This window comes from Lagopus leucura, unplaced genomic scaffold (genome assembly GCF_019238085.1).
Source record: "Lagopus leucura isolate 7727_CA_CO unplaced genomic scaffold, USGS_WTPT01 Super-Scaffold_100017, whole genome shotgun sequence".
Taxonomy (NCBI): Eukaryota; Metazoa; Chordata; class Aves; order Galliformes; family Phasianidae; genus Lagopus; species Lagopus leucura.
Genome location: NW_024962271.1, coordinates 725,093 through 752,376, shown reverse-complemented (window position 1 = coordinate 752,376; position 27,284 = coordinate 725,093). Strand labels below are relative to the sequence as shown.

At 43.7% G+C, this 27,284-nt stretch overlaps 1 protein-coding gene across 1 annotated transcript in view; it reads left to right on the top strand.

Moving 5' to 3' along the window:
- The window catches only part of CRISPLD2 (cysteine rich secretory protein LCCL domain containing 2), a 28,151-nt gene extending 3,731 nt beyond the window's left edge, over nucleotides 1-24,420 (top strand). Inside the window, exons 2-15 of the mRNA XM_042876893.1 lie at nucleotides 546-868; nucleotides 5,928-6,046; nucleotides 7,749-7,881; nucleotides 7,990-8,105; nucleotides 9,647-9,747; nucleotides 10,863-11,021; nucleotides 11,947-12,007; nucleotides 12,611-12,677; nucleotides 13,585-13,715; nucleotides 13,858-13,901; nucleotides 14,575-14,647; nucleotides 15,032-15,107; nucleotides 19,009-19,142; nucleotides 21,222-24,420. Of these exons, the coding sequence (XP_042732827.1) occupies nucleotides 626-868; nucleotides 5,928-6,046; nucleotides 7,749-7,881; nucleotides 7,990-8,105; nucleotides 9,647-9,747; nucleotides 10,863-11,021; nucleotides 11,947-12,007; nucleotides 12,611-12,677; nucleotides 13,585-13,715; nucleotides 13,858-13,901; nucleotides 14,575-14,647; nucleotides 15,032-15,107; nucleotides 19,009-19,142; nucleotides 21,222-21,276 (1,512 nt within the window). The 5' untranslated portion in view covers nucleotides 546-625 and the 3' untranslated portion in view covers nucleotides 21,277-24,420. The remainder of the gene's footprint in view (nucleotides 1-545; nucleotides 869-5,927; nucleotides 6,047-7,748; nucleotides 7,882-7,989; nucleotides 8,106-9,646; nucleotides 9,748-10,862; nucleotides 11,022-11,946; nucleotides 12,008-12,610; nucleotides 12,678-13,584; nucleotides 13,716-13,857; nucleotides 13,902-14,574; nucleotides 14,648-15,031; nucleotides 15,108-19,008; nucleotides 19,143-21,221) is intronic.
- Nucleotides 24,421-27,284: the final 2,864 nt, after the last annotated feature.

Genomic DNA, 27,284 nt, shown 5'->3' with positions numbered 1-27,284 from the left:
GTGCGTCATTTGTCAGCAGGAACTGTGAGCATTCGGAGTTACGATGACATTTCACATAAACAGCCGCTTGCTCGAGGTCTGGCAGCTGCTCGGCTGCAGTCTATTGGCAGAGCAGGGCCTTCAAATAGCTCCTGCTGCTCTCTGACCTCTGTGATCCGCCTCCCTGGGAATTATACTTTCCCTTGTATTCAGATCTGTTCTCCTCTTTTACAACTGCTCTCGGGGGAAATAGCTTCAAACATCTCCTTTTTGCGTCTACAGAGGGTCACAGATGGGCTTTGCTGGGTGCTCCCCACTGCTTTTTGTGGATGAGCGCCCAGCACCGTGCCTGAGTGCTTCCCAAGCAATGCTCCCAACCCAACACCACTGGGGAAAGAAACTTGAATTCCCATTACCCACGTTGGTGCTCTGTTCCACTGGTCCTTGAAGAGAATGATAACACTTTATGCATCTTTTTAAAGCAAAAATCTGTGTTGTGTGGCTTCTTCAGTGGGGATCATACCAAGATCTTCTGTTCACGCTGCCTGTTTCTCCCCCACGTCCAGATCCGTGCTGAGCCACTGGAGACCCTGAAAGGAAACTCTTCTGCTGCCTTCATTCTAATTCTGCCCGCTGTAGAAGAGCCATGGATCCTTCCCTGCCTTGGATCCTGCCTCTTGGATGTGTCCTGCTCCTGGCAAATGCAGCCCACTGCTTTATCTTGCCCAACTCGAGTCACCTGGAGAGCATTTTGAGCAAATATCAGGATGGGGAAGCTCACTCCAGATCCAAGAGAGCCATTTTGTTTTCAGACCGACAGGAGATACTGATGCTCCACAATAAATTAAGAGGTCAAGTGTATCCATCAGCCTCCAATATGGAATACATGGTGAGTACAGCTTCTGATGCCTGGCTTTATTTCTACTTTTTTTTTTTTTTTTGGTCATAGTGCAAGAGGTGCAGAATTTCCTCTGAAGCTAGCTTTTCTCGAGAGGTTTCCTGGTGCTGCTTCATTCCAGAGTGAGCGATGCTTTAGATCATTGGGTTGTTTTGCTTGGAACAGGCAGCAATAGGGTCATCTCGTCCATCCGCTGCATATTTTCAGGACTGGTTCCATTATTCATAAACTAACGTCTGGCCCGGCCCTGGACACATCTCCTGTGATGGCAATTCCACAGCTTGCCTCAGCAGGTTCTTCCATTACCTTAATGTCATAAAAGCATGATTTTTTCCCTACAATTTAACCCGTGTTTTCCCTGTTAGAGCTTTCATATCGTTGTGACTGGTGTTCTGGGATGGCACGTCCATGACACTGTTGGGGATCTGCTCAGCTCTCAGGACAGCAGTGCTTAAAGGATGTCATCTTTAGGTCCTTTCCAACCCAATCCCTCTGATCATTCATTTCAGTGATTCCTACTTGTCTCCATCTGCAGAGCTCAGTCCCTGGAAGTTGCTGGCACGGCTCTGGGCAGTTGAGAGGTGGATGGGTCAGCACTATTGGCTTTCTGTAGCTCAAGAAACCAAAATAAAAGTTTGGTCAATGGATTCTCCCACTTCAGAGGGAGAACTTAGAAGTATTGGTATGAAACATGCCTTTACCGTCAACAATTCAGATGAATAGTTTTTTCTCACCTGATGCCAGAGACCCTACTTTGAGCTATTTTAGACAAGCCCTCCAAATACTGTGGGGCCAGAAAATGATGTAGGCAAATAATTTTCTTTTTTTGTGTGCGCCTTTTCCCAATGTGCAAATATAGTTATGACTGAAGCTAGCCTGACTTCAGCCATGTGCTCCTGCTGACAGATTGGATGAGTAATGATTTGTTAAGACCGCGTTTAAAAGGGTAGGAGAAATAGCACTTGTAATGTGAAGTCTCTTGCCAGCTGCGCTGAAATGAATACTGCAAATGGAAAATTCTCCCTGTAGTGACTGTAGGGAAAAGGAAAAGAGAAGAGCGAGCAGAGGGCAGTAGGGAAGGATGATTGTTCTTCAGTGGCTTCTCCTGAGCAGTTGCACCGCTGGTGCTCCATCCCATGTCAGAAATCACATGTCTTTCTAAGAACCGCTGCCTTGTGCCTCTCCTCCTCCGCAGGCGCCCATCCTCCAGCAGGCAGCCCAAAGGATGCTGCCAGAGAAGAGGTGATTTGATTAATTTCCAGAGAGTAAACACGAGGCATGAGAAAGCCAAGCGTGTTTTGGTTGGCTCGGAGGATCTGAGAGGGCTGCAGTTGCGGGCTGCACATTGGCCGACTGCTATTTACGCTCGCAGCGCGGTCGCGCTTTTATGTTTGTCTTTGCTCAGTGTGCTTTTCTAGTGGCTTCATGGCCGATTGAGGGCAAATGAAAGGGCCCTATATGCTGCGAAGAAAGAAGCTGGGTGTACGGCGGTGCTCCTTGGAAAGGCTATAATCAGTCTTTCATGTCATCGTGTTTACCCAACGTTACTTGGAAATGCAGCGTGTATTCTGAATGTGAATTTCACTTTAATCCTTTGTTCTGCGTAGGACATTTCTCATTTGAACTTGTTTAAGAGGATGGTCTGTCTAGCACTGTATATAAACTTTTCTCTTTCCCTTTGGAGCCAGTGTGGAGCGTCACAGGAGACATGCTGCTCTAATTTCTGGATAACGAAGTAGAACTGCCTGTCAGTCTCCAAATGCTGCTTTGTGAATGTCCCAGTTCTGTATCTGATGTATTTGAGTGACAAAGGGAGCTAATATAAACCAGGAACAAGATCTATTTTTCTACTGCCGGGTGAGCTTCAGTCAGAGGAGGCTATTAGTAAGGAAGCAATGCGCAGTAACTCCCATGACTCACCCGGGGATCAAAAGAGTTACTGCATATGCAGATAGGATAAAGGTGGAGTGGAGAAAGAAACAGTTTTGCTGCTGGGTTTGTATAGTTAACTTAAAGCCAGCACATGTATTCAGCCTTGGTGGAAACTGAAATACAGACTTTGTCATGGGCCAGGCGTGAGCAGTGTTTATCTTCCCAGTGCAGTTGCTCAAATCCTACAGCAGCTCTATGAGCAACTCTTCCATTGTGGCTTTGGAGTATGCAAGAGTGGTGTGCAGGAGCCAGGACCGTAGCAAACTCCTTGTTAATGAAACCGGAGTAGAAAGAACACAACAGTTCCTAAGACACCCTGACCTTTTCAGATGGATTTCAGCAGTGATGAAAGGCAGAAATCTTTCCTCTTGTGGAGGCCCAAAGACAGATGGTTAAAACAAAATTGTTCTCAGTCCAGACTGCTGGAAGAAAAAGAGTTCTTTGTATACAGGGTATTCATTCTTCCTCTTAACAGTAGGGTAGAGGCTTTAAATTGCATTATAGGATTATTGCACTATAAGATATGGATGCAATGTATATTTTTTTACGCGTATGGTGCATACCAGATTTTGAAAGTCAGCTTCAGATCTGCAGGAATAAGGACAATCCATGTGCTAAATCACTTGGATCTTGTGTACTGACAGGCTCTTAGAAACCCCTGCTTGAGAAGTCAGTAATGGGCTTGGTGGGTATCTCAAAACAAGGGAGCTGCTTGTGATCAGAGTGGTCTGATAGCAGAAAGCCTAAGTGGGAAAAGGGAAGAATTTGAATGCAGCCTTGTTCCCCAAAGAGTGAGAAGCTGCTTTGCCAGGTTGTTGCAGAAGGGGTATAAGAAACTGAGTGTAGAACACACAGTTCCTCTGGCTTTGGTGTTCTTCATAGATACTGCTTTGAATATTGGCATAAAGAATTCCTGCAAGTGTAGCTGGAAAAGTCTGAAATCTTTTAATTATTATTATTATTAGTAGTAGTATTATTTTTTTTAATGTTTATTAAGCTCTGAAATTATTCCAGGCTCCCGACCGCATTCACGTCTGAGAAGAAATAGGCAAATAACAGCTCTAATTTAAATGGGATGGCTTTGTAATCTGACGCCTGCAGAAATGAGCTTCCCTACTCACCAAGCACAAAGCCATGCAAAACTGTAGCTCGCTCCAGATTGCCTGTTGAGTGTCTTTTGTCTAACCTCATTTATTCTACTCATAGGCATCAAAGGAAGATGTAACATATGTTCACATCAATTTCCACTTAATAGCCTGTTGCTCATAAAGTCTCTGCGTTAAATTAGGAGACTTGGAAGCCTCCGCCTTTGTGGCTGCAGGGAATAGGGCTCTGCTAGAAAGTCTGAAGTCCCAGCAGCATGTAACGTCTTGGGAGAGTTTCTGTGGCTTGTGTGTTGGATGGGAAGGCGGACTGTGGCCGGCCATTGCCTGTTGCACAAAGTGGGAGACCACAAAAGGCTGTGTGTCTGGGCACAATTGCAATAGTCTGCTCCGAACAGAGGTTTGGAAATGTGGATGCGGTGGGTCGGATGTCATACACCTTCAAGGAGTTGGAGGGCTGAGATGGAAAATGATGGTTTCATTCCCACTGTCGGAGCTGTGTCCACACGGGGTTTTGCAGAATTTGCTTGGCCACTGCTGAGTTCAAAGCCAAGCTGCTGAGCTCAGAGCAGCTCTGGATGTTGCTGGAATTCAGTTTGCTGAGGAGGCTTAATGATAAGCTCTTCTCAGAGGTGCTGTTAGCTTTGTTCAGTGAGCTCAACTTTACCTTCTGAAGATGGTGTAGACACACCGAGCTCCAGGAGACAAACAATTTCCTATCATTCCCCATCCCAGTTGGAACTGCCCGAGACTGTGCTCGATGCTTGCTGAGTATAAACACTCAATAGTTTTCAAATGTTAGAGAACCTAAATGCCTTCCCAGTGGTTTCTGATAGCTCCTTTCATATGGCTGAGATGAGAAGTTGCTTTTCTTATGCAGAAGATGGAACTGGAAAGGATCAGCTGGTTGCAGCATTTGTAGGGGCTGTAATCTGGCCCTGGAGCTGAATGGTCTCTCTTCCTTTTGGCTTTATTTGTAGGAATGTGCAATGATATTTTAACCCCAACAGATTATCTTCCTAGGACTGCTTTGAATAGAGCAGCTGTCAGAGATCACACAACGAATTCAGAGCATTGTCTACCAGATCCAGCAAGTCTGGCCTCTAAAACAAATGCACTCCTGGATAGTAAAGCCAAGGGAGACTGCTTTCATATTTGCTGTTGGATAGCATCTGAGCTCTCGTTTGGCGTGTAACTGGGTGATACTCAGTGATGTCTGAGGCCTTTTCCTCAGTGGGAGCTTCAGTGGGATTTGTCAGTTCTAACCTGATGTCAGTTTTAATGAGGGTGATCCTGGCTTAGGAGTTTGGGGATTTTGCCACCTCTGAGTTCGGCTGCATCCATCGGTTGGCTCAACAGTTACTAGGGGTGGAGGAGATAGGAGCAAGAGGTTCAGCCCCATACTGGCACAGCAGCTATGTGCTCATCCCTTGTTTAGGGGTGTGGGCTGTGTCCGTAGTGGGGAGCAGGAGCACATTCACTGTTGGAGTCCCAGGGGGTGGAGAGCAAGGAAACGTCCCAGTGTTGTGGCTAACAGATGGAAAATCATACACTGAGGCACTTTGTGCTGTAAATCTTGCAGATGTCAAATATGGGTGCCATGAGGAAAACACTAGAATGTCTGATTATTTATTTCTGTATTTTTTGACTGGGTTAGAAAACCATGTGCCAAGAATGTCTCGCTGTATTTTAGGGTGGATTGTCTAGTTGAGTTCTTGAGGTCTTGCCAGAGCTATTTGTTACGTTGACTTATGCAGAGTACTTCCTAAGGAGCATGTCGTTGAGGAGGAAAAGTAAGAGGCCCCGTAGAGTCCTGTGCTTCTGTGGTAGGCAGCTGTCTTTAAAAACATGTTCTTAGGTATGAGTACATCACTGAAACGTGCTGACATCGCAAGGCTGGGCACCAGGGAGGAGCTGTACTTCAGTCTCACTTTCCCTACTCATTGCTGCTGGTTGACTCTCTCAATCTAATGCTCTTAAGAGGATGAACTGACCTGTTCTTTTCCTTCCTGTAGACTTGGGACGATGAGCTGGAAAGATCAGCCCACGCCTGGGCTCAGCAGTGCATCTGGGACCATGGGCCCAGTGCCCTCATCAGATCCATTGGTCAGAACCTGGCAGTTCACTGGGGCAGGTAAGAGCTGGGAAACTCCTCGCTAATAGCCACTGCTGCTGGTTGAGAACTCGTCTAAATCTTTCCATTTTTCTCTTGCTGTATTTTCTATAAATATTTGCTCAGCTCTTAATTTGTCTTTATTGAAACCACTTTGCACATTTGTTTATTTTTTTCATCTTCCTGGGGAAGGTTTTGAATCTAGACTTGTTAATCTAGCTGGGAAAGATGAAGTTAAGACTTACAAAGGGATTTGCTTCTTCATCCTATAGCGAAATTTGCTTATTGTTACGCCCCTGTCATTAAGTCTTTATAGGCCAAGCCTACTTTGTAAAGCAAACATTTTGTATGTGCATGGAAACTTTAATGGATCAACAAGTTATGCTATTGTATATCAGGTACAACTTGGTTGAAAGTAATGGAAATTTGCTGGTGTGAAATTGGCCTGATATGAAAAATATCAGGCTCGTTTGTATTGGCAGAATTAAATAATGATTGGAAAGTTGAGTGGTTAATCCATTGGAAACAAAATCAAAAGATCAGGCTGTTCTTGGCTGTCCTACAGAAGCTCAAGATTGCTATGGGTTATTGATGGTGGTAGATCCAATCTTGCTCCCACTGCAATCACTGGGAGGAAAAAGAAATCAGTTTTATCTCAGCGCTTTCAGGAACGGGCCTTAACTTGATTGCCTCAATTTCCTCTTTTGTAAAATAGAATTCGGAAAGTATTCACTTAATGACATCACGAGATTTGTGTTTTTAAAACACTTCTAATGAATGATTTTTAATGAAGAGTTGGCTGGAAGAGCAAACTACAGTTGGTAATGATATCATTTGTATTGCTGGCTGCCTGCTTCATGTGAGCTGATGAAAGCAATAAAAAGTGTTTGAAATGCTCTTCTCCTTCGAGACAGAATTTGCAGATTGCTCTGCTTGCTCACTGTGTACATAGCATACAAAATGCCAACGCATTTCTCCAGATAATTTTAACACCATTCACGTTCTCCTGAACAGCACAAGCAACATCAGTGCTGCCTCAGATTGCAAAGCATTGTGCATAGTTTGCACCAAGTATAAGCAGCACACGCAGGAGCTTACTGCATGAAGAAATAGCTGCAATAAGGTGGGGAGCACGTGCAGAGCCCCAAGTGCTCTGCACTACCCTTTGGTTTGATGGGAGGGGGAAAAGCTTGCTTCCTGTCAAAGGTCTTACAGTAGGAACTGCTAATGGACATCCAGATTTAGCAAATGGCCTGGTGGTGAAGTCGGTACATGGTGGCTTTCAGGTGAAGCTGTTTGGCAAACCTTCACTTCTGTTTACTTTCAAAACACAGCTCTCTGCCAAACGAGAAGTTTTATGTAGTTGGGTGGAAAAGGCAGGAGGACATCTCAGGTCAGCGGTGTTTGAAGGACATGTCAAACCTATAAATAATACAGAAAGTCAGACCGAGCTGTGAATTTTGGGGAAGAAATCATCTTTAACATTTTCACTGAGATGTTTTTTTTTTTTTCCCCACGTTACTGAGTTTTTTAAGCAACACCTTCTCAATGAGACAAACTTGCCTTAAGAAACCGTAGTATAAAATTCACAAAGCTTGTGTTAAAAACTGAGATGCTGCCTTGCAATAAGCCAGGAGTGCACAAGTGCTGTTGGATGACAAAGGGGCTGGTGATAACTTGAGGGGTGGGTGTTCTCAGCCATGCCTGTGCTTTGCTCCTCCAGGTATCGCTCTCCTGCTTTCCATGTCCAATCCTGGTATGATGAAGTCAAGGATTACTCGTACCCGTACCCACATGAGTGCAACCCATGGTGCCCAGATAAATGCACAGGCCCCATGTGCACGCATTACACTCAGGTAAAAGAGATGTATTTGTATCCATACTCCACATCCCCTCTGCATCCTGTGTCACTGCAACACGTGCCCGTGTCTCGCGGGTTCTCAATAAGCACGTTGTCCTTGCAGATAGTCTGGGCCACGACAAACAAGATTGGCTGTGCTGTGAACGTCTGCAAGCAGATGAATGTCTGGGGAGAGATCTGGGAGAACGCCGTCTACCTGGTCTGCAATTACTCGCCCAAGTAAGGCGGATGGGCTGGGCCCTGCTGCTTTCCCAGACCCTGTGCTGGAAGGTTACTTAACTAGCCCAGGATCTGGGGAAGAGATTTCAGGCAGTCTAGACTGGTGTTTGTGGCTTTAAATTTTTACTTTAGACTGCAGCACGGAGCTGGTTCAACATTGCTGAGCATTGCCTGGAAAAGTGAAGGAGGGGCTGGGGCCAGGCTGGAGCTTTGATGTTGCTGCCATGGCAAGGAGAGCAGGAGATGGCGAGGTTGGAGTGGAGCTTGCTGCCAGGCGAGGCTCAGCAGCTGGAAGGGATGGGGCTGATTAATGCTGCTGCCCGTCCTTCCAGCAGTGGCCTCTGTGCCCCAGCTACAGAAGGAATAGTAGGGTTGCTTACAGTTTAAAACTTACCAAAAAAAAAAAAAAAAAAAGAATAGGGAAATTGCTTTGTGTGGCTCAGAGCCACTGGAAGTCATAAGGCAGAATGATGCTGAGATAAAAGGTGTGTGAGATAGGGCTAGCAGCCAAAGCCAGAGCTCGCAGCACAAGCCAGGCAGTGCCCGTGGGTGTGTTGCTGAAACCTCCTTCCCACATTGGCTACCGATGCTGCTGGGCAGTTTGGGATTCAGCAACCTGCTCCTCGCATGGAATCCCACTGTCTCCTGAAGAATTCCCATTGCAAGATGCGATGCACTGCACGCCATCCTGCTGGATGGAAAAATACTCTCTTTCTGCCATTTTTGCTTAATCTCTTCTCTCTGGCATCTGTGTGCATTGTCCTCATCTAGCCTTATAGGTGGAGACGGCTGAAAGAGCAATAACCAAAGGGTTGAGAGCCACAGCCTGAGCTCCAGCTCCATTAACCTCCTCAGCCCCTAATGCTTGCAACAGTGAGTGCAAAGGAGGGCTTCTGTTACTGGGTACTTCCTTGAGAAAAAGCAGTAATCTGCTGAGCTACGTCTGCTTACTAAATCACAGTATTCACAGTGGAGTTTAAAGGTGATATTTCACACTATTCATTAGAGGAAACTCCTAAAATCATCATCTTGAAGGTGAAATGAGGAAGACCGTTTTCCTCACAAGGCTTTGCTGGGCTGTTTGGTTGCTCTTTGCTCTTTTGCTCCAGACTGGGATGATGTTTCTGCAGCCTCAGAGGAAAAATTATTTGCAGGGCCGGGCAAAAAGGAAGGTGCAGTGCTGCTCTGCTTCTCAGACTCGTGCAGTTGTGCAGGGGGTGAGGTGTGGATTTCTGCACCTTGCTCTTGGGGATGGTTCCAGATGGAAAATGGAGCAGCTCCTCAATGGCAAGAGTTGTGCTCCTCCCTGGCCTGTGCTGCTGCATGGGGGCTGCAGATATTGATGGGAGATTGGTACCTTGGACGGACAGGATTGCTGAAAGCAAGTGTTGGATGGAAAAGGGGACAAGCTGTCTTTTCCACACTTATCTATGCATGGAGAACAGGAACACCCATTTTCCCCACGCCCTTAGTGTCAGTGGCTGAAGAATGTGGGGCTTGGAGGGCTATCTGATGAGCATGCATTGCTCCTGTGCTTGCAGAGGCAACTGGATTGGAGAAGCCCCATACAAGAACGGCCGCCCCTGCTCTGAGTGCCCCCCCAGCTACGGGGGTGGGTGCCAGAACAACCTCTGCTACAAAGGTACGTGGGGCTGGGGGTCAGGGTGCTGTGCAGGAGCCAGCTTTCACCCGGAAACGTTTCATTAGGAGCAGTCGTGGCTTTTAATTACCCACCTTCAATAACTAGGCATCGTGGTGTAATGGTAGATCATCAACTGAAAGGCTCTGATTTGCCTGGATTTAGTGTGAAAATGTGAGCGACTGCAGGATGGAGGAGCTGCATGGGTTTGGCTTGGAGCTGGGGCAGGGCTTGGGGCTGGCAGGCTGCGGGCAGAAGCGCTCCCATCCTCACAGGGTTTGTTTGGGAAGGGAATGTTCCACCAGCGCTTACTGGAGGCGACGTGGGTGGGCAGGTCCTGGCCAGGGACGAGCGATTCCCTTTTCTATTTTATTTTTTTTTCCCTACTTTTTTTCCTCACTTTGGTTTTCACGGCTGCAAATCAAACACAGCGATTCGTGTCTCTGGGAGGAGAGGAGGAGCTCTGTTGGAATAGTGGTCGATAGACACGGAGTGAAAAATATTATTGCTGCTGGGAAATCTCCAGTGAAGCAGCGCTGCTCTCAGAGCAAGTGGGATTTTCTGGGGTCATGCATCAGGGGCCTTTTTTCTTCATGAAGAGCTGGGATTTTAGAAGCAGGCAGCTCCATGCTTGGGAGGCTTGCCCAAAGCAGAGGGTTATTTTGCTGCATTCATTTCTTTCTACCTGGGGCTGGGGGTCATTGGGGTTCAGATGGGAACTGGAGTGGGTCATGTCAGTGCTGTGTTGGGAGCCTCGTTATCTATTTCTTTGCATCATCCCCTTCCTCACTGATGAGAATGAAAACAGCATAAGGTTTTGCAGAGGAATGGCCAAGTGGAATGAATTCTGGCTTCATTTCCCAAATCCTCTCGCTGGGCTGCAACAGCAGGCAGTTGGTTATGCAGTGGGAGGCTGTGAAAGATGGGGGCACTATGGGGGGGTGAGATCTGAGAGTGATGGAGGCACCGTGGACAACTGAGCTGGGACTCACTGGGGGTCACGCAGGAGCTGTGCTTCACTGGAGGACTGGCTGAAGCTCCATTCTGTTAGAGAAATCTGATTTCCCACTTGATGTGAACACTGCAATGATTTTTTATAATTTCTCCTTGCTAACAAGATTATCGTTACGAAGACCCCTACATCACCGAGACGGATGAGACCAACGAAGTGGAAACTCCACAGCTCGCAGAGCACAAGCCTGTGTGGTTCCATCCTCCAGAGAATGAGCCCAGCAAAACCATCAAGCCCAAGAAAACCACCTCCAGCTCCTACATGAGTAAGGCAGTCTCTTGCTTTTGTTCTTTCAGAAGTAAGCAGCAAAACATTGAAAAGCCACCTGCACATCAAAGTGCAATACTCATCTGTTCTTGAAGGATCCCAGAACCACAGATTGGTTGGATTGGAATGGACCTCAAAGGCCATCCAGCTCTAACCCCTGGTTGTGGGCTGGGTTGCCAACCACCAAATCAGATTGCACCTCAGATAGCATATAGGCCCATCCAACCCAGCCCTGAACACCTTCAGGGGTGGAGCATCTAAAGAAAGTATTGATGTCTTCATATCAGTAGTCGATTTAGTTTCATTCTTCATTTAGGTTTCATTCCTCATTTACAATTTTATGTATTCAGCATTTACCCTTTTTGCAGTTTTCTGGGGATTTTAGTTGGTTTCCTTTCTATTTCTTGCTTGTAAAGACTTTTTGTGACAGGGATTGGAACCAGATGATCTTTGAGGTGCCTTCCAACCCAAGCCATTCTATGATTTCTGAAGTGATATGCTCTGTTGGTAGCACTTAGTCGTGTTCAGTTCATCAAACCAGGCATTCTGAAAACAAGGTGAGACAAGCAAATGCATCCTTTTCAAGTTTACCCACCAGCATCTGGAGAGCCTGTAATTAAATGGAGAATGAAAAGTAGTGTCTGCAGAATTCAGGCTGTAAATCAGCCTTTGGCTGTCAAATGTTACTTTGCTGTTAATACTCCCAAAAACACCTGTTTTAGGTAACTAGATCAAAAGGCACCAACAGCTCTAGGCTGTTAAGATTTAACCTTGCTACACCAAAGACTTCTTGGAAAGGTGCATGGTGCCCAAAGCAGGATGTGGTGGGCTCTTTCTTCTTACAACATAATGTTTTTAATTTGTACTGTGTTTTTTGTTTGTTTGTTTGTTTTTAATTTAAATTTTTGGGTTTTTTTCCCCAGCACAAGTCATTACCTGTGAGACCAAGATGAGAGACAAATGCAGAGGCTCAACATGCAACAGGTAATGTTTTATTGATACCTATTGGAGCAGCACAGGAAAAAATGGGCTAAAAATGTTGAGGTCCGTGTAAACAAGATGTAGCCTATACTACATTTATTTTTGTAACTAAATAGATCTCTTTGAAAAAAGCCTTAATTTTTATTTTTATTTTTAAATATAAAGCCCTCAGCCAAGCCTAGCTGCAAAGTGACTCAGTTTTTTCTGCAGCCATCATGACCCACAGCTCCAGGTGTCCAAAATCATTTAATAAATGTTGGCAGAATCTCTTCTGAACCTTTCTTGTGCGTTCCACTGCTGTCTAAGCCAGACCAATAATTCATGGCTCGTCCCCTCCCAGGCAGTCGAGAACTTCTGGTTAAGGTTTCTGCAAAGAACAGGACAGTTTATCACTTGGAGAAAAACCAAATCCACAGAATCTAAATATTGGTCGGGTTTTTTAAGGAGGGTGGAGAAACTGTTCTAAAAAGTAGTTATTTTGCAATCTTGTTTTTAAATGGAAGAGTTACGTGAAATGAATGGAATGACTATTAAATGAAATAGAATCAAAGTCTGTTTTTCTTGAATTGTTTTCTCGCCACCCTCAAAGATATATATCTTCACTAGGTATCTGTGCCCAGCTGGCTGCTTGTACAGTAAGGGAAAGATCTTTGGAACATTTTATTATGAGAGTGTAAGTACTTTTAAAAAAGCTTATAGATGTAATCTGTGGGAAGTTAGTGGTAATAACAGAAACGGGAAATGCCAATGATTTTGATGTAATTTGGCTTTTTGTATTCTCCGGTTGTGCTGCTATAATTTGGGTGTTAATAAAGACTATCTGTATTTTCCTCATCTTAGTGATGAAAAAAGAAGCTGTCTGGAAAGGCAAAGTGATTCCAGTCTTGATTCTGTCGTAAATGCCCTTTACAATAAAAGCCCTGGGAAGTGATGGATAGGGATCACTAGGAGGCTCTTCTAGGGGTCTCTTTTAGTGTGGTCAGTCTGAACAGAAGCTTCACACTACAAACACTGAAACAATGAAATATTCTGGGTTGATTTGCTGGATCTTGAGCTGGCACTGTTTTCCCATCAAAACTACTTTTGGAGCAAAGGAAGGTTGTGAATATAAAAGGCTATTTATGCATTTTATGGTTGCTTTCCCCATTCTCACCGTTGGGTTGTGACTACAAGTCATATTTTTGCCTTGCAACTTGTGTGATTGCAGATATCCTCCTCCTGCAAGTGGTTTTAGCAGAAATATCTTGAGTTTGAATGTTCTGTTGAGAAGTGGAAAAATTTCATACTGGTTGTGAATTTCCAGTGCTGCTTTTCTTCTAAATTATATCTAAGTGTACGGTTTTTTACTTTAAAATATTTTGTCATCCAACCAAGCTGTGCTTAAATAATAGTAATAATAGGAATAGATGAAGGTTGTGTCAGGAGAGTAAGATTTAGCAACCTGATTCCAAAGGGTTGTATCAGGTTATTTTCCACTTGGCATTTGGTGATTTTGTTTCTTCATGCTTTGCAGAGCGGTTGGTCAGTGCTGCTCTGTGAGTGAGATTTATTTCATATATTATTTGCTGTGCTCTTCTCAGTCATCAAGCATATGTCGGGCTGCAATTCACTATGGCATCCTGGACAACAAGGGAGGACTTGTTGATATTACAAGGAAGGGGAGGACGCCGGCCTTTGTGAAGTCTACCAGGAACGGTGTGGAATCTTTCAGGTTAGACCTTTGGGAACAAGTTTTTGTATTTGCTTTCAATACAAGCAAATGTTCAGTTGTCTTTGTTACTCGTATATATTCACAGTGATTCAAGTAAATTTATGTTGTGTATTTTTAATACTTTTCCCTGCTTGTTTTGCAGGAAAAATAAACCTTCCAATGCATTCATGGTTTCCAAAGTTGCAAGTAAGTGTGGAGTTTGTCAAGTTGAGAGGAAATTGTTGTTGCTGGAGTTTTATGAAGTGCTTGAAGATATCATTCATGCAGTTCTCTTTTTCATTTTAAGCGATCATACGAAATGGCCCCATACCACAGCTAAACCCCAGAAGGGTGATGATCCATCACCCTTTATGGGCAATTCCACCATTACATATTAAAAATTTCTGTAGGGATCTAAGAGGAAGGAAGGTGCAGAAAATGGTCATAACTGGCCATTTCCAACAGCATTTTCTGGCGATGGATCATGGTCAGATCCAAACATTAGCTGCAATGTAGTGAGATATTGGTAGTAATATGATAGAAGATAAGCCTTCCTCATAAGAAAGCCTGAGTCTAATATGTGAATCGTGTATAAAAACTGGGGAAAAAAAAAAAAAAAAAAAAAAAAAAAAAGTATTTAATAAGTGTAAGGAAAGGCATAATGAATCACAAAATATGTATGAAATTGGTTAGTAAGTGTGACCCATCATAATTACAAAAATTTCTTATGATGAGTACATAAACAAATACAGTAGAGTTCTACTTTTAGATGTCCCCAGGTTCTGCATATTTTTGAGTGAATCTTCTTCCTTCAAAGAATCATAATTTTGATTTGGCTACTAGGCCTAGTAATTTTACCTCTTTGTATTTATTTCCACAGCACAGACACTGGATTGCTACACCACAGTAGCTGAGCTGTGCCAGTTCAAAAAGCCTGCGACCCATTGCCCAAGGTAAGTGTGTGCTGTGAGCAAGCCTGTGTCCCATTGCAACCCACCCTGCTTGGGAGAAGGAGAGGTGGTAGGGGGAGCAGGGCTGCTGAGATCCCCAATCTGAGAGCCAACAAGAGTGGAGGTTTTTTGGCCAGATGAGTCAGGAAGGGTCAGGGAATTATAAGAACTCCACTTTGAAAATGCCGTGGAAGATGAATCCCTCTTTTACTGCTCAAATGCTCTCCATTTGAAGCTCTACACTACCTACCAAAAGTCATCTGAGGGGAGTCAATAATTAGATTCACTGTTGCCACCTGCAGACCAGATGCAGGCACTTGAAATCTCCTAAGAATGCAGCTTGCTTTCCTGTTGAGCCTGAATAAATCTGAATAAATTGTTTTCTAGGATTTATTGTCCAGCCCACTGTAAAGACGAGCCATCCTACTGGGCACCGGTTTTTGGCACAAACGTTTATGCAGATGTGAGTATGCTCCTTTCCTTGATGGCACTGTGTGATGCGATGTCTGAGGAGGGGTTACTCTGCAACAAAACTTGTCGTGGTTATCACAGTGTGGCCATGGGGTCAATGTGCATGAAGGAAAAAATGGCACCAGAAAAGCTTGGGGATCCCTTCCAGTGTTTGTCAATGACTCCTTCTGGGATTTGATGAGTCATTTAACCTCTCTGTGACTGGGGAGTGATGAATGTGCAATGGAGGTAGTGTTTGTCTTGTCTTGCTGAAGTGTTTAGAGACCTACAGATAAATACCACAGGGTATTATATCATCTGGGCTTATATTATATACCCTACATACTCAGCCATGGTATGTTGTTGGCAAAAATAGTCCATCTTCCCCCTCCTGTCCTCTTTCTGGGAGCTGAACAGTGTTTTTGAGTAGTTAGAACACGGCACAGAGCAGTGGAAAGAAAGCATGCAAGTTGGTTTTATTGGTTTGTTTTTCTAAACTCTGATCATGGGGATGAGCAGAGACTTGATGCTAAAACTAGGCAGAGAGTCATTTTCTTGAAATCTCTTAATATTAGGCCTCTAAAAACTGGGTTTCAACATTTTTCCATCTGCGGGTGCCTCTTTTTTTTTTTTTTTTCCTGCTGAAGATTGCCTTTGGAAACGCCAGCTCTCCCAGGCTGGTGTCTGGCCTCAGGAGCATGCTTTGGGGCCGATCGTGGGTCCCAGTGAGCTCCTACATTCCCTGTGTGGGGTGAACGTGGAGCTGTGCACATTCCTGAGAACTACTTCCTATGGAAATCATACAATAATTAGGGGAAAGTGTTTTTTTTTTTATTCTACTCAAGCTGCACAAACTGTTCTGCTCACATGGAAAACCATTGTACAGTTGTTGCCCTACCCCTCCTCGCATGCTCTGGCCTGCAGGAAATGGGAAATAGTTGTCTCTCTCTTTCACTACCTCAGATTACCCCTGAACAGGGCTTGCAATGACAGGGTTTTAGGTGAGGACCAGCATCCAGGCATTTCTTCCTGATCTGTGCTGACGCAAAAGGATTAGTGGCCTTCAATGAAGCCCAAGTTCCATTTCCTACCGTCCCCTTGGGGATTCATAAACTGGGTCATGGACCATGATATGGGGATGGGTAAAAAAAAAAAACAACAGAGGAAGAGAAAGACTATTTGGTCACTCCTTAGAGGGCTTGGTTAACCTTTTGTTTTTTTCTGGGCTCCCGTGCTAATAGTGTGCTGTGGATATAAAGAGGAAAGGACTTTGGATTTCAGGTGAATGAGTAGAAAAATGGAAAAAATAAGCCAGTAGGAGAAAGGAGTTTGAGGGTGGTGTAAAAGGTGTATTGCAAAAGGGGGGAGGTGTGGATACTGCTAAGTGCTCAGGCTGGAAAACTATCCAGAGAAAGAAGCAGGGGGAATTTGGGCAGAGTCTTTTGCCACTGTGTGCTGGTGTAGCTGGATGCAGGATGCTCTCCAGGCAGGGATGCTGTGAGTTTACCCCAGCCCTGGCTGAGATGTAATTAAAGCAGACAGTGAGCTGGGTGGAACAAGTGCTTGTCTCCAGGGCCGCAAATGTGCACATCTGGAGTGGCACCTTCATGGCCCTGGGGGAATTGTGCTCCAGTTGAGTCAAATTAAATGAGTTATCTAAAAGAAAACGATGTGTTTTGCACTGTCTCTGATCAGTGCTCTTCCAGGTGGCCTCTTAGCATCCAGTGCCTGATCCAGTGGTTGAAAACACCTCCCATGGCAGAGGGGTTGGAACTGAACGACTTTTCAGTTCTCTTCCAAGCCACGCCATTCTATGACCATGCATGGTCAACCTCATGGTGAGGCTTCTGAGTTAGAAAAATGGGGGAGAAAGGACAGAAGTGTCTACCAGCATGAGGTTGTGCTGAAGAGCTGCCCAGTTCTAAGGAGATGCTGGGAGCTGTGTGAACACCTAGGGAGCTTTATCAGGGCTATAAAAGAGCTTTTAATTTCTGCAAGACACTGTCGCTGGTCATTTTGCCTGACTCTGGAGTGCAACATCTCATCTCTGCACAGGAGCCCTATGGATCTGGGAGGGAAAACGGCTCTCTGCTCTTGAGATAAGGCTCTTTATCCACAACTCTGTGGCAATTAGCTGGATTGATGACTTACATAACAAAGGAGATGTTTATCACCCGTGCTAACCAAGCTGGGTGGCTCAACCCTCTTGAGATAGGAACTTAATGATTAAACCAGTCCCACTAATGAGGAAATTATGGGTGAAGTCACAGTCTCAGTCTCTTGCTAATGGCCCACTATAAAGAAGTATTGTCATTTTATGGTGGGTGCTTCAGAGTCCACTTCAGCGGGAAATGCTCTCAGAGCATCCCAGGAGACCTGCATGGGTGTTGATGAAGATGTAAAGGGGGCCACGCCATGGAAGGCCATCGCGTTGTCTGTGCTGTTGTCGTACTTCTGTCTTTGAGGGGAAAAACCTTTATTCTCGTAATGACTCATCTTCCAAAAGCTCTGTGTGCAATGCATCAAAGCAAAACTTGGACTGGGATGGAAAAGGACAGCGATCCAACAGAGTGATAAGAGGAGGATTTGGGAATGCAATAAAAAGCCTTCTGGTCAAAGCTTTGAGCAAGCAGCAGAACAGCAAGTCCTGGAAAAAAACAGAAGTACGTAGTTTAGGATATCTCCCAGTGGAGAGTGTTGCAAATTGATTCAGGACAGCTTAATTTTATGAGCCGATTTTAGATTTGCAGATTTCCCACTGCATACTTGGGCAAATTTGCAGCGTATCTTCTAAACAGAGTGTTCCCTTGCCCATTTATAGAAGTAAAATACCAAATTGGCACTCAAAACTCAGGGATCTGCCAGGAGATAGGCGATCCAAAGTGATAAATACATAGGGGACAAGGCAAACCTGCCATATATGGCTGCAAGAAGGAACGATCTGTATTGTACATAAGCGATGGGAAGGTTTGCCCTTGGCACTGGTTTTGTGGTAGTTTGGTTTTTAGCCATCAGAGAGTTTATGGAGTTGGGATTTTCACCTGCTGCAGTTCCCTGTGCAAAGCTGATTTTTGTTTGTCGTTGCTCCAGCTTGCTGAATGTAAATCCTTTAGAGAGTTGATAGCCAAGTTTTATACTATGCCTAAACCTCCTCTGCTTTTGCTGTTTCCTGGATGCTTTGGGAACTTAGTCATCTTTTGTTCATGTTTTGTATTCCTCCTACTCTTCTGACTCTGCACATTGAGGAGAACAGTGTGATGGAGAAATCTTAATCTTTTCATCAGGGGTGTGTTAACATCCCCCTGAGCTCAGTGTAGCCTTGTGGGACAATGGTTTATCCAACTAGTGGGACACTGGGACACCGGGCTACACAACTAATGGGGCTATCCAGGTACCCAAAGCCTACGCGTCTGTGGGTGCAGCCATTCTGTTTTTCCTAGAAAGAAGAACATGAATTCTCTGGGATAATTTGAGGTCATTGAGCTTAATGCAGGAAGAGTGTCTACTTTTCAAGAGACCTGGTGAATAAGCTGTGCCAAGGTGGCTGGTCAATAGGAAAGAGGTCTCACCACTGTGGTTTCTCCAGTGCAGACAAAAAAGTCACTGGCTGGAAATCTGCCCTTGAGTCAGCTTTGGCCCTGGACAGTGTCCCAGGCACAGCTTTGCTGCAGGAACAGCTGTTTGTCCTCTGCAGCAGTGCTGGATCTTCTTGCAGTCATTTCACTTCTGCATTTGAGACCTGGACCCACAAGATCTGGCCCATGACCATCCCTAAGAATGACAGAATTGTTTCATAGCTTTTTGGCTCCGCTCTTTTTTTTATTCTCCTCTTACACATGATATTAATGAGGAAGGTAAATCTCCAGATGTAAAACACATATTTTTGTAAGTGAAAATGCTGGCATGTTTTTCAGAGCTCCAGTATCTGCAAAAGCGCAGTGCACGCAGGAGTCATTGCAGATGAAGAAGGTGGCTTTGTGGATGTGATGCCTGTAGAAAAGAAGAAAAGTTACGTAGGATCCTTAAAGAATGGAGTCCAGTCTGAGAGGTGGGACATTTTTCTTTGCACTTTTCTCTTATTCTCGATGGTGCGTTCGATTGTACGTTCAATTTTATGTCAAAGTCAGCAGATAACAGCCAGCAAAGCTGGTGGGGTGGAAACACGGCTTAGGAGCATCACTGTGAATTTCAAGATATTTCAAGCAAATAGAGTGTGTTGTCCTGCCCTCACCTTCCACAAGTGAAAGACTGCTCTCAGATCAGTGTGAAGGGTGTGAAATATTGTTACACAATTTTTTATTTAAGGATGCAACACTGTTTATACATCTTGCCATATCATTAAGATTCACTGCCGTAATTAGTCCAGCCGTTAGTATTGGACAATGCTTACGAGGTAAATTCTGAAGAAGAAAGTTTCCAAACCTGTTTATCTGAAAGATAAACATGGGTGTTTCTGCAGCATTCAGCCTGGGTAGTGCTTTGATCTGCATTGAGCTCTGGTTTGTGGGACGTGTTAATTAATTTCCTAAATTCTCACCAAAAGCAGGATGACTAAATTAACACCTACAGAGATGATCAGGCAGGTTTTGAAGATGGATTTTCTACCCTTGTAATTTTTCAGAGCTTATTCTGGTCTAACCATGGTGTTTGGGTGAAAAATGTTAAATCGATGCCTCTAAAACTCTGCACCTCCAGAGAGATCACAGCTATGTCACTGTAACTCTTTCAGTCCTTTCTCATTTTCTGTTTCTGGTTCATTTTGTGATGCACTTTTTCACACATTGATGTGATGGTGCTGATTTCTCTGTCTTTGTAAACATAACTTCTGCCACTGCTGTGTGTTTTGGTCACTACTGGCGTGGTTCTGACTGCACTGTGTGGTTCCTCTTTTATTAATCATAAGCAATCTGAACAAGTTTGATATTTTTATTCTAACAATGAATACTACAAAGTGCTGTGTAGAATCTCAGAAAAGAAAAGCCAAAGCAGAAAAGCTGAGACAGGAAAGCATTAGGCATAAGATATGAGTTTAGCTACCAGGATCAGCATTTTGATCATCAGATCTGCAGTCTGGCAGATTTGCTTTCAGCTTGCATTTACATCACAAAAACTACAGTTACTATGAGTTTTCTTCCACCTTTGTCCTTCTTTGGCTTATCTTTTACACTAACAGAGAACTTCTTGCTTGCACAAAAAGCTCTGGCAAAACTAAGAATGGACTCTCCCTTTAGCAGTGACACATCATGTGAGCACCAGCTGTGATTTGGGAGGTGAGGGAAACCAAAGATGCTCTAGCAGTAGGGATGAGTATGAAGATTTGGAAAGTGTTATTTCCAATCAGTGATAAGGAGCACCTCCATGCTGTGAAACCCACAGGATGGTAGAATCATTTCAAAGATCGAGGTGAGAACTTGGTACTTCAGGATGTAGGATATAAGATTTGGTAAAGATATGCATCCAAAAAGGTAGTGGACAGGTTTGCCTACTGGGCAAGATCTACTTTTGTACAAGGGAAGATCTTCTGAATCTTCACCCTTGTTAGTACATGCACTTTGCAGGTGATAGGACATTTTGCCTTTCTCCTGGAATTGTGCAGCACAGCAGGGGCAAGAACACAAGCAAACCTTTGCTCCATCTATTGGGGGGCAACTCTGAAGATGGAAAATGAAAATACATATTGGTTGCCCCTCTGCTCCCACTGCTGGCACATGGAGATGGGCCAGATGAGTATTGGGAACCTGCCAGCCTAATTGACTACTGCTTTTGGTGAAACATGTTTCTCTTTATGCACAAACCATAGGCATCGTAATGATCCCCAGATAAAAGCTAGTGTTGTAAGAGAGCTGTTTGCTTCCCAGCCCATTTTGTGGGCATTTGAATGTAATTGTTTGGTTTTTTTTTATTTTTTTTTTATTTTGTTGAAACCATAAACCAGATGTGAACAGATTTCTGCCTCTTCTTTCTCACCCTTTGTCTTTCTCCTGCCTGCGGCAGTTCCTGCTGGGACTGAATCAGTGCACCTCAAAGAAATTCAGAGATGACTGCAGGTCTTTTGCACCACACGTCCTGTTGTTACCATGCCTATGTTTGGTTCATTGCATTTTCTTTTCTTTTTTATTTTTTCCAGCTTGAGGAGTCCTTCAGATGGAAACGCTTTCCGAATTTTTGCCGTGAAGCAGTAAATTCCTAGGGAAGGTGCAAGTTTCTTCAGGAGAGCTCTCCGTTGATCTCCAGAGACAGGAAAGCTCCTCTGATAGCATCAGCTCTGAACATACCCTCCTTGCCAATCTCTTTCAGGGAATTAGAAAAGAAAAAAAAAAAAAAAAGAAAAAGACAAAAAAAAAATAATGGACACCAGGTTCTGACTCAGCTGTTTGCATCTCATCGCACCGTTCAGCGTTGTATCTTTTTGTTTTGCATTTTTTTTTTTTTCCTCTAGGGGCATTCAGCAATGATAAACTGTTCTTACTTTCAATTTAAGAGAGAGGTGTGCTGCACAGAACTGCAGTGGCTCAATGTACAGCAGCCATAGGGATCTCGACCTGGCCCTGGATGCCTTTTTTGGAGTGTGAAGCGTCTTCTCCTGTGGACAGGATGACATACGGACTCAGAAGTGAGCAACTGTCCATGCACTGGGCCTTCTGAAATGAGAAACTGTTTTAAAAGCTGCATCTTCTGGGGAGAGGTTGGGCTGCGATTGAGTAGATTGAGATTTGTTTATATTTGGTGATTCGTGTGCAAAAGAAGAGAGCATTTGGTATTTTCCTAATGAGGTGAGATGCAACGGTGCCGCCATGTTGGCTGCTGCGGTTTTGCTCTTGGCCAAGTTGTATGGAGGGGGAGAGAATGTTTCTGTCGACCAGACGTTGGGGATTTCTGGGCACTGGAGTGGGACATGAGATGGTGGCAGAGATCCTTGCTGCAGAAAATGAGGCCACCCCATAATCGCAACAGCAGGTTTAGTGTTTGCTGGTCAAACATTTGCAGGTACTTTGCAAGTCTGGTAACTCATGAGAAGTCAGTGAACTGGGGCTCCTGTGCTGGCACATCTCATATTATATTACATGCCATTTACAATAAAATTTCAGTTAAATGCAGCGTATTTATACAGCAGTGCTGGTTGTTTTATCTGTAGTAGTAGAGTAGAGACAATGTTAATCTTATTTTTGCTAGGAATGATTGCATCCGTAGGAAGCATGTTCACTGTACCTTTGTGAAGCTCTTTGTTGTTGTGTGTGCAGTTCTGAGACTTGGAAGATATGACGTAAGTTGGGATGGATGAGTTTTTTTACACTGTTTTTGACAATGATAGATCCCACCTTTCAGTATAAATGCTGTACCCTTGAGCATTTAACATCCACGATGCTGTTCTGCAAAACCCATAGGTATTTTCATGACATTATTTGTTGTTTTGTTAGCGATGTCTGAGCACGCATCCAAATGCATTTCAGAGCCAAGAAAACAGCCTGGCCTGAGCTACTCTTTATGGCTAGAGAGTATTCTTTGCTTCACATAAGAAATTTACTTCAGGCTTGGTGTAAACACAAGGCTGATTGTCTTTTGATGCACAAAATCCAGTAACCTCACTGCTCATGAGAAGGCAACATAAACTTTAGTTCTTCAGTCCTTATAAACAGAGAGTCTCTCTGCTTGTTAACTTGATTGTAATATTGTATAACAAATTGGGAAATACTTCATGCTACTTGGCAGATGTCTCCTAGCCATTCTTAGGCTCAGGCTGTGTTCAGTTTAATCAAGGAAGATCTAAAAGCCATGTCTTCAAGCTGTTTCAAAACACAGACCAAAAATTAAGCACTTCTTAAATTGTGCAAATGCCGTGAAATCAGCAAGGAAATTACATTTATCACTCAATTTGTCTCTCTGTTGGGTTTCTCTGTGAAATCTGACCTTTTGCAAAATAAGAAGTTGTAACTGCTTTGTGTTGTCTCCGAACACAAAGGCTGCACAGCAAGCCTACCTTCGGAGAGATACAGAGAAATGACTTTCTTACACCTTTGTTTCTACGGCGTTGCCTTCCAAGGTGTACAGCTTTAGATAGGAAGAAGTAATACTTGTATTTTCTCAGTAGGTAAAATGATGTTAAAAACAGCTGGAACATATCATAGAAAAACTGCTGATTGGAAGCATTTGAGATCTTGGCAGTGAGATAAGGCTTCCCTGTTCGTGCCCACTGTGATTAATTGTGCTGTATGCAGTCTAGCTCGAGCCCGTTAAATGCTGCAGCATGAATCTATGACCATCAAAGGCCAAATGGTAGCCACAGGGCCATTGACTGAAGTGGAAAGTGTAAGAGGTGACATTAGGCATCCAGGGGCCTCCTTCCCACTGACATCATGCAGATTGCAAGAGCACATAAAATGCCTCAAAACCAGTGTAGGATCCCACCTCTAATATGTTGTCCGTGACAATTGTGTATGCTGTAAAATAGTGGAAATAAATGTGAGGGCTCTTGAAGAAAAGCCTAGAGGATTAATGTAGAGCACATACAAATCCAAATAGCTTGGGATGTATCTACCTGATGGAAAAAGAGAAAGGTAGGAATTATCATTCCAACAGAAATATCTTAAAATGCTTAATTCAAGTTAAAGTTGCATATTTTTATCTTCAGCCAACTGGTTTGGGTTTTTAGAAACTGGTCTTAATTTAAGTCTGTCTGTTTATTTTTGTATTTGTTGTACAAAAGAGAAATTGTGACTTTACTACGCAAATATTATTTGAGGTCCTGGGTGCTATTAATTTAAACATACCTCCACCAGAATTAGGTGCGATCAGGTCCTCCAAGACAGTAATGATATATCACTTGTAATCACGTGTGCTAACTATTCACCTATAGGTGGGACAGTACCAGTTTTTAGCCAAATATTTACTGATTTTACTTCTAATACCAAAACATTTCTTAGCCTAACATATTTCTATGCAGCTTAAAGACACAGCAGGTCTTTACATCTCCAGACACATTCCTCCTTAGACCCTAGCTCAGCAGATTGGTAAGCACATGCCAACTAACGCACCTGGGTGCAGCCATGCTGAAGCATTTGGTTAAACTCATGGCAAAGCTGATGCTGTGTAGTCGTTCTAGCTAATCCAGCTGCCAGCATGCACTCAGGCCTGCTAGCTCCATTAACTTCTTCATTTTAAGTCATCGGCAGTCATTCAGCCAACAGATGGTTGAAGAGCCTCCAATCGTGTACTTTGTCAGTTGTGCAGTCTATGTATTTAGGGCCAGTTCATAGAGTTGCTTTTTTTTTTTTTCTATGAAAAATGATGTATTTTACTACTTCCTATGTATAAAAGTTTCTTGTAAATTTTTGTGTGCCTTTGCATGTTTTTCGAGGGGCTGTATGTTTGTTTATAAACTATATATATTTTTTTCTAAATACAGAATTGTAAAATATCTGTTCCCTCCCTTCTCCCTTCCCCCCTTTTTCTTTTTATTTCTGAATTATTTGTGAAATAAAACCTCCCCCAAATGAATGCCACTCTTGTCATTAATGGTTGTATTGAGAAGACTGAGCCTGAGCTATTTGGGATTGCTGGGATCCTGGGAACTAGAGTTAGAATTCCAGGAGATGTTAGATTGAGATATTTGGAGGCTGTTCTGCAGACAAATAAATAAACCTTTCTGATGCCCAGGCTTTAAAAGTCAATCTTTGCCCTATCAGGAATAAGACGTATCCTTTTTTGCATCCTAGGAGTAAAGGAAATTGCATGTCTGTCTTTTGAGTCCCTGTAATATACAAGTTGAAGTAAATGGAAGTGTTGGATAAGAGTGATTAATGAAGTTATTCTGCAAAATAAGAATGAGATGAACTCTCTTCTTCCTGATCAGGCTCTTAATAAATGAATTTTTTTTTTTAAGGGAAAAATATGTAGATTTTTAAGATCTCCTCTGGAAATTTTCTCTGAGCTCATCCGTGCCCACAATCCCACAAATGAAACCAAGTTGTTTCATATTCATTCAATACTATCTTGGTTAAAAGAATAAGATGACAGGGAGGTTTATAACTCAGATTCCAAGCAACGAGCACCAGATGGCTTCTGACCAAAAAGGCAGGCTGAGCCACTGGAGGGAGTCCTGATTGACATGAGGGCCATGAAAACAAATACTTTCTGTTACATATGGAATAAGATCGGCATAAAATACAGCAGTGTTTGTAGTAGTCCAGGGCTGGCCTGCTACAGGTAGAGCTGAACCAACTGTCAGCACTGCTGGGCTGGTGATTTCTGCAGAAGGAAAGTTGTAGAGATAATCTACAATTACAAACTGCCCATTTGGACTTGCTCATGCTCAGTTTCTGCTTGCTTTCTTGACTGCCTCTGTGGTGAAAATCTCTTATCTGAATCTTTTATGCTGGGGAAGATTAATAGTAAGCAGAAATTGGTATTAAAACTCATGATAATGCTTGGATTGCAGAGAGCATCTTGCTGATTATGATAGTTATTCCAGTTCCAATTTGCTAGTGCTACAGAAAGCCCCACAATACTTTTTTTTTTTGGTCAAAATTTAGCTTCTCATTTTCCTCTGGAGCAATGTATTAAAACTGAAGGCTGATATTTTCTGTGTATTGGCACCTGACACTGTGATGCTCTTTCTGATTTTGCTAACTGTTGTCTCTTGTTTGAGCAGCATGCTTAATCCAGTGCTCATCCACCAAACAGTGGTGTGATTGGGAGTGCCATGTGGGAATGACAGTGCAGGCAGCTGTGTTCTCATTCCAAACATCAGGTGTGCAAGCCAGGTAAGTGAGCACTTGGAGCAGAAGAGGAAAAAATATATGTTTTTGTTCAGTTGGCTGTAGGGTTCAGGTCCATGGTTTAATGGAGAAGTTGTAAAAGATGGAAGTCTGAATATAAGTGATAGGAGAGGAAAAATCCCGTTGATCCAAGAGAAGGTAGAGGTCGAAAGGAGACATGGCACTCCTGGTTTTCTATGTTGTACTTCTGATTTGGGGCTAAATGCTGCCTCAAAGTTTATTCCAAGGTGCAGAGGCTCTCCTGCTCACCATTCTGGGAGAAACATCTTGTTACCTGTCTTCCTGCCTGTCCCTCATCGTGCAGAGCTCATCAGAGGCTATGTATAGCATGGGCTTGGGATGGGTGTTCTTCCAAAAACCCGGAGACATTTATAGGATGGATGCAGGCAGTGTTTTCACAGGCATTTTGAAAATGACAGGGTTGGTTCTCATTTATACTAAGGACCTACTTTAAGGCACTTAGAAGACATTTATGCCACTTCAGGGTGTGGATAGAGCAACGTAAAGGAGCCTCAGTGTAAATAGAAACCTCCCTTATATCTTGTTGACAGTGGTTAAAATAGGGTTATGGAGTTAAATCAACAGACAAGGTCTCCCTTATGCAGCACTCTTCTCTGCAGTGTTTGCTTCCCACCATCAGTGCCATGGGAGCAGGCCAGTGCTATATGCAGCTTCCCCCTCATCCACTGTGTAGCCAAGCACTTCATAGTGCTATTAAGTGTCAGACTGAATACAAGCTATTTATAGAGAGCTAGAAGTCAGGAGGCTCAGGTGGAATATTATAGCCAAAAACTGAAGGAGATGGAGGCACAGGCTTGTAACAAAAATTCAGTGCTTAAGAATGCCTTACTCATGAGTGTTGCTTCTCAGAAGCTCGGGGCTCCTCTGGTTTAGGGGCTGTGGGTGACCCCAAGAGAGGATGTGTCAATGCACACAGCACTGACAAGTGCCTGGCAGAACCTCAGGTTTTTATTTCAGAAGCTGCTCTTTCAAGGCACATCCATCTTTTGCACATATGAAACAGAGCAAGCTAAGAAAACACCTTTTCTAGCTATGCCAATGGGCAAGAGAATCAGGGTTTTTTAATTTTTTCTTTGTTTTTTCCTTATTTTTCTTTTTCTTCCCCTAAAAGCTGCCTTCCAAGGCAATTTTGAAAGTGAAACTTCTCTAAGCTGGGAGTGCCTGCCAGGAATTCCCCAGGAGCCATCCTTGAGCCCGACATGCCTCTGTGCTGAGCAAAGTAATCACTGCTCCTCGGCAACTAGGGAAAACACACACTGCAGGATGGTGCGAGCTGATCGGCTCAGGCTGAGGAATGAGAGATGAGCCTATAAAAGGGAAAAACCTAGAGCGTTGGGCAGATAGCAAAGCTGTGGGCAGGTGATGATGTGCCTGTTGCCAGAAATAAATCATAA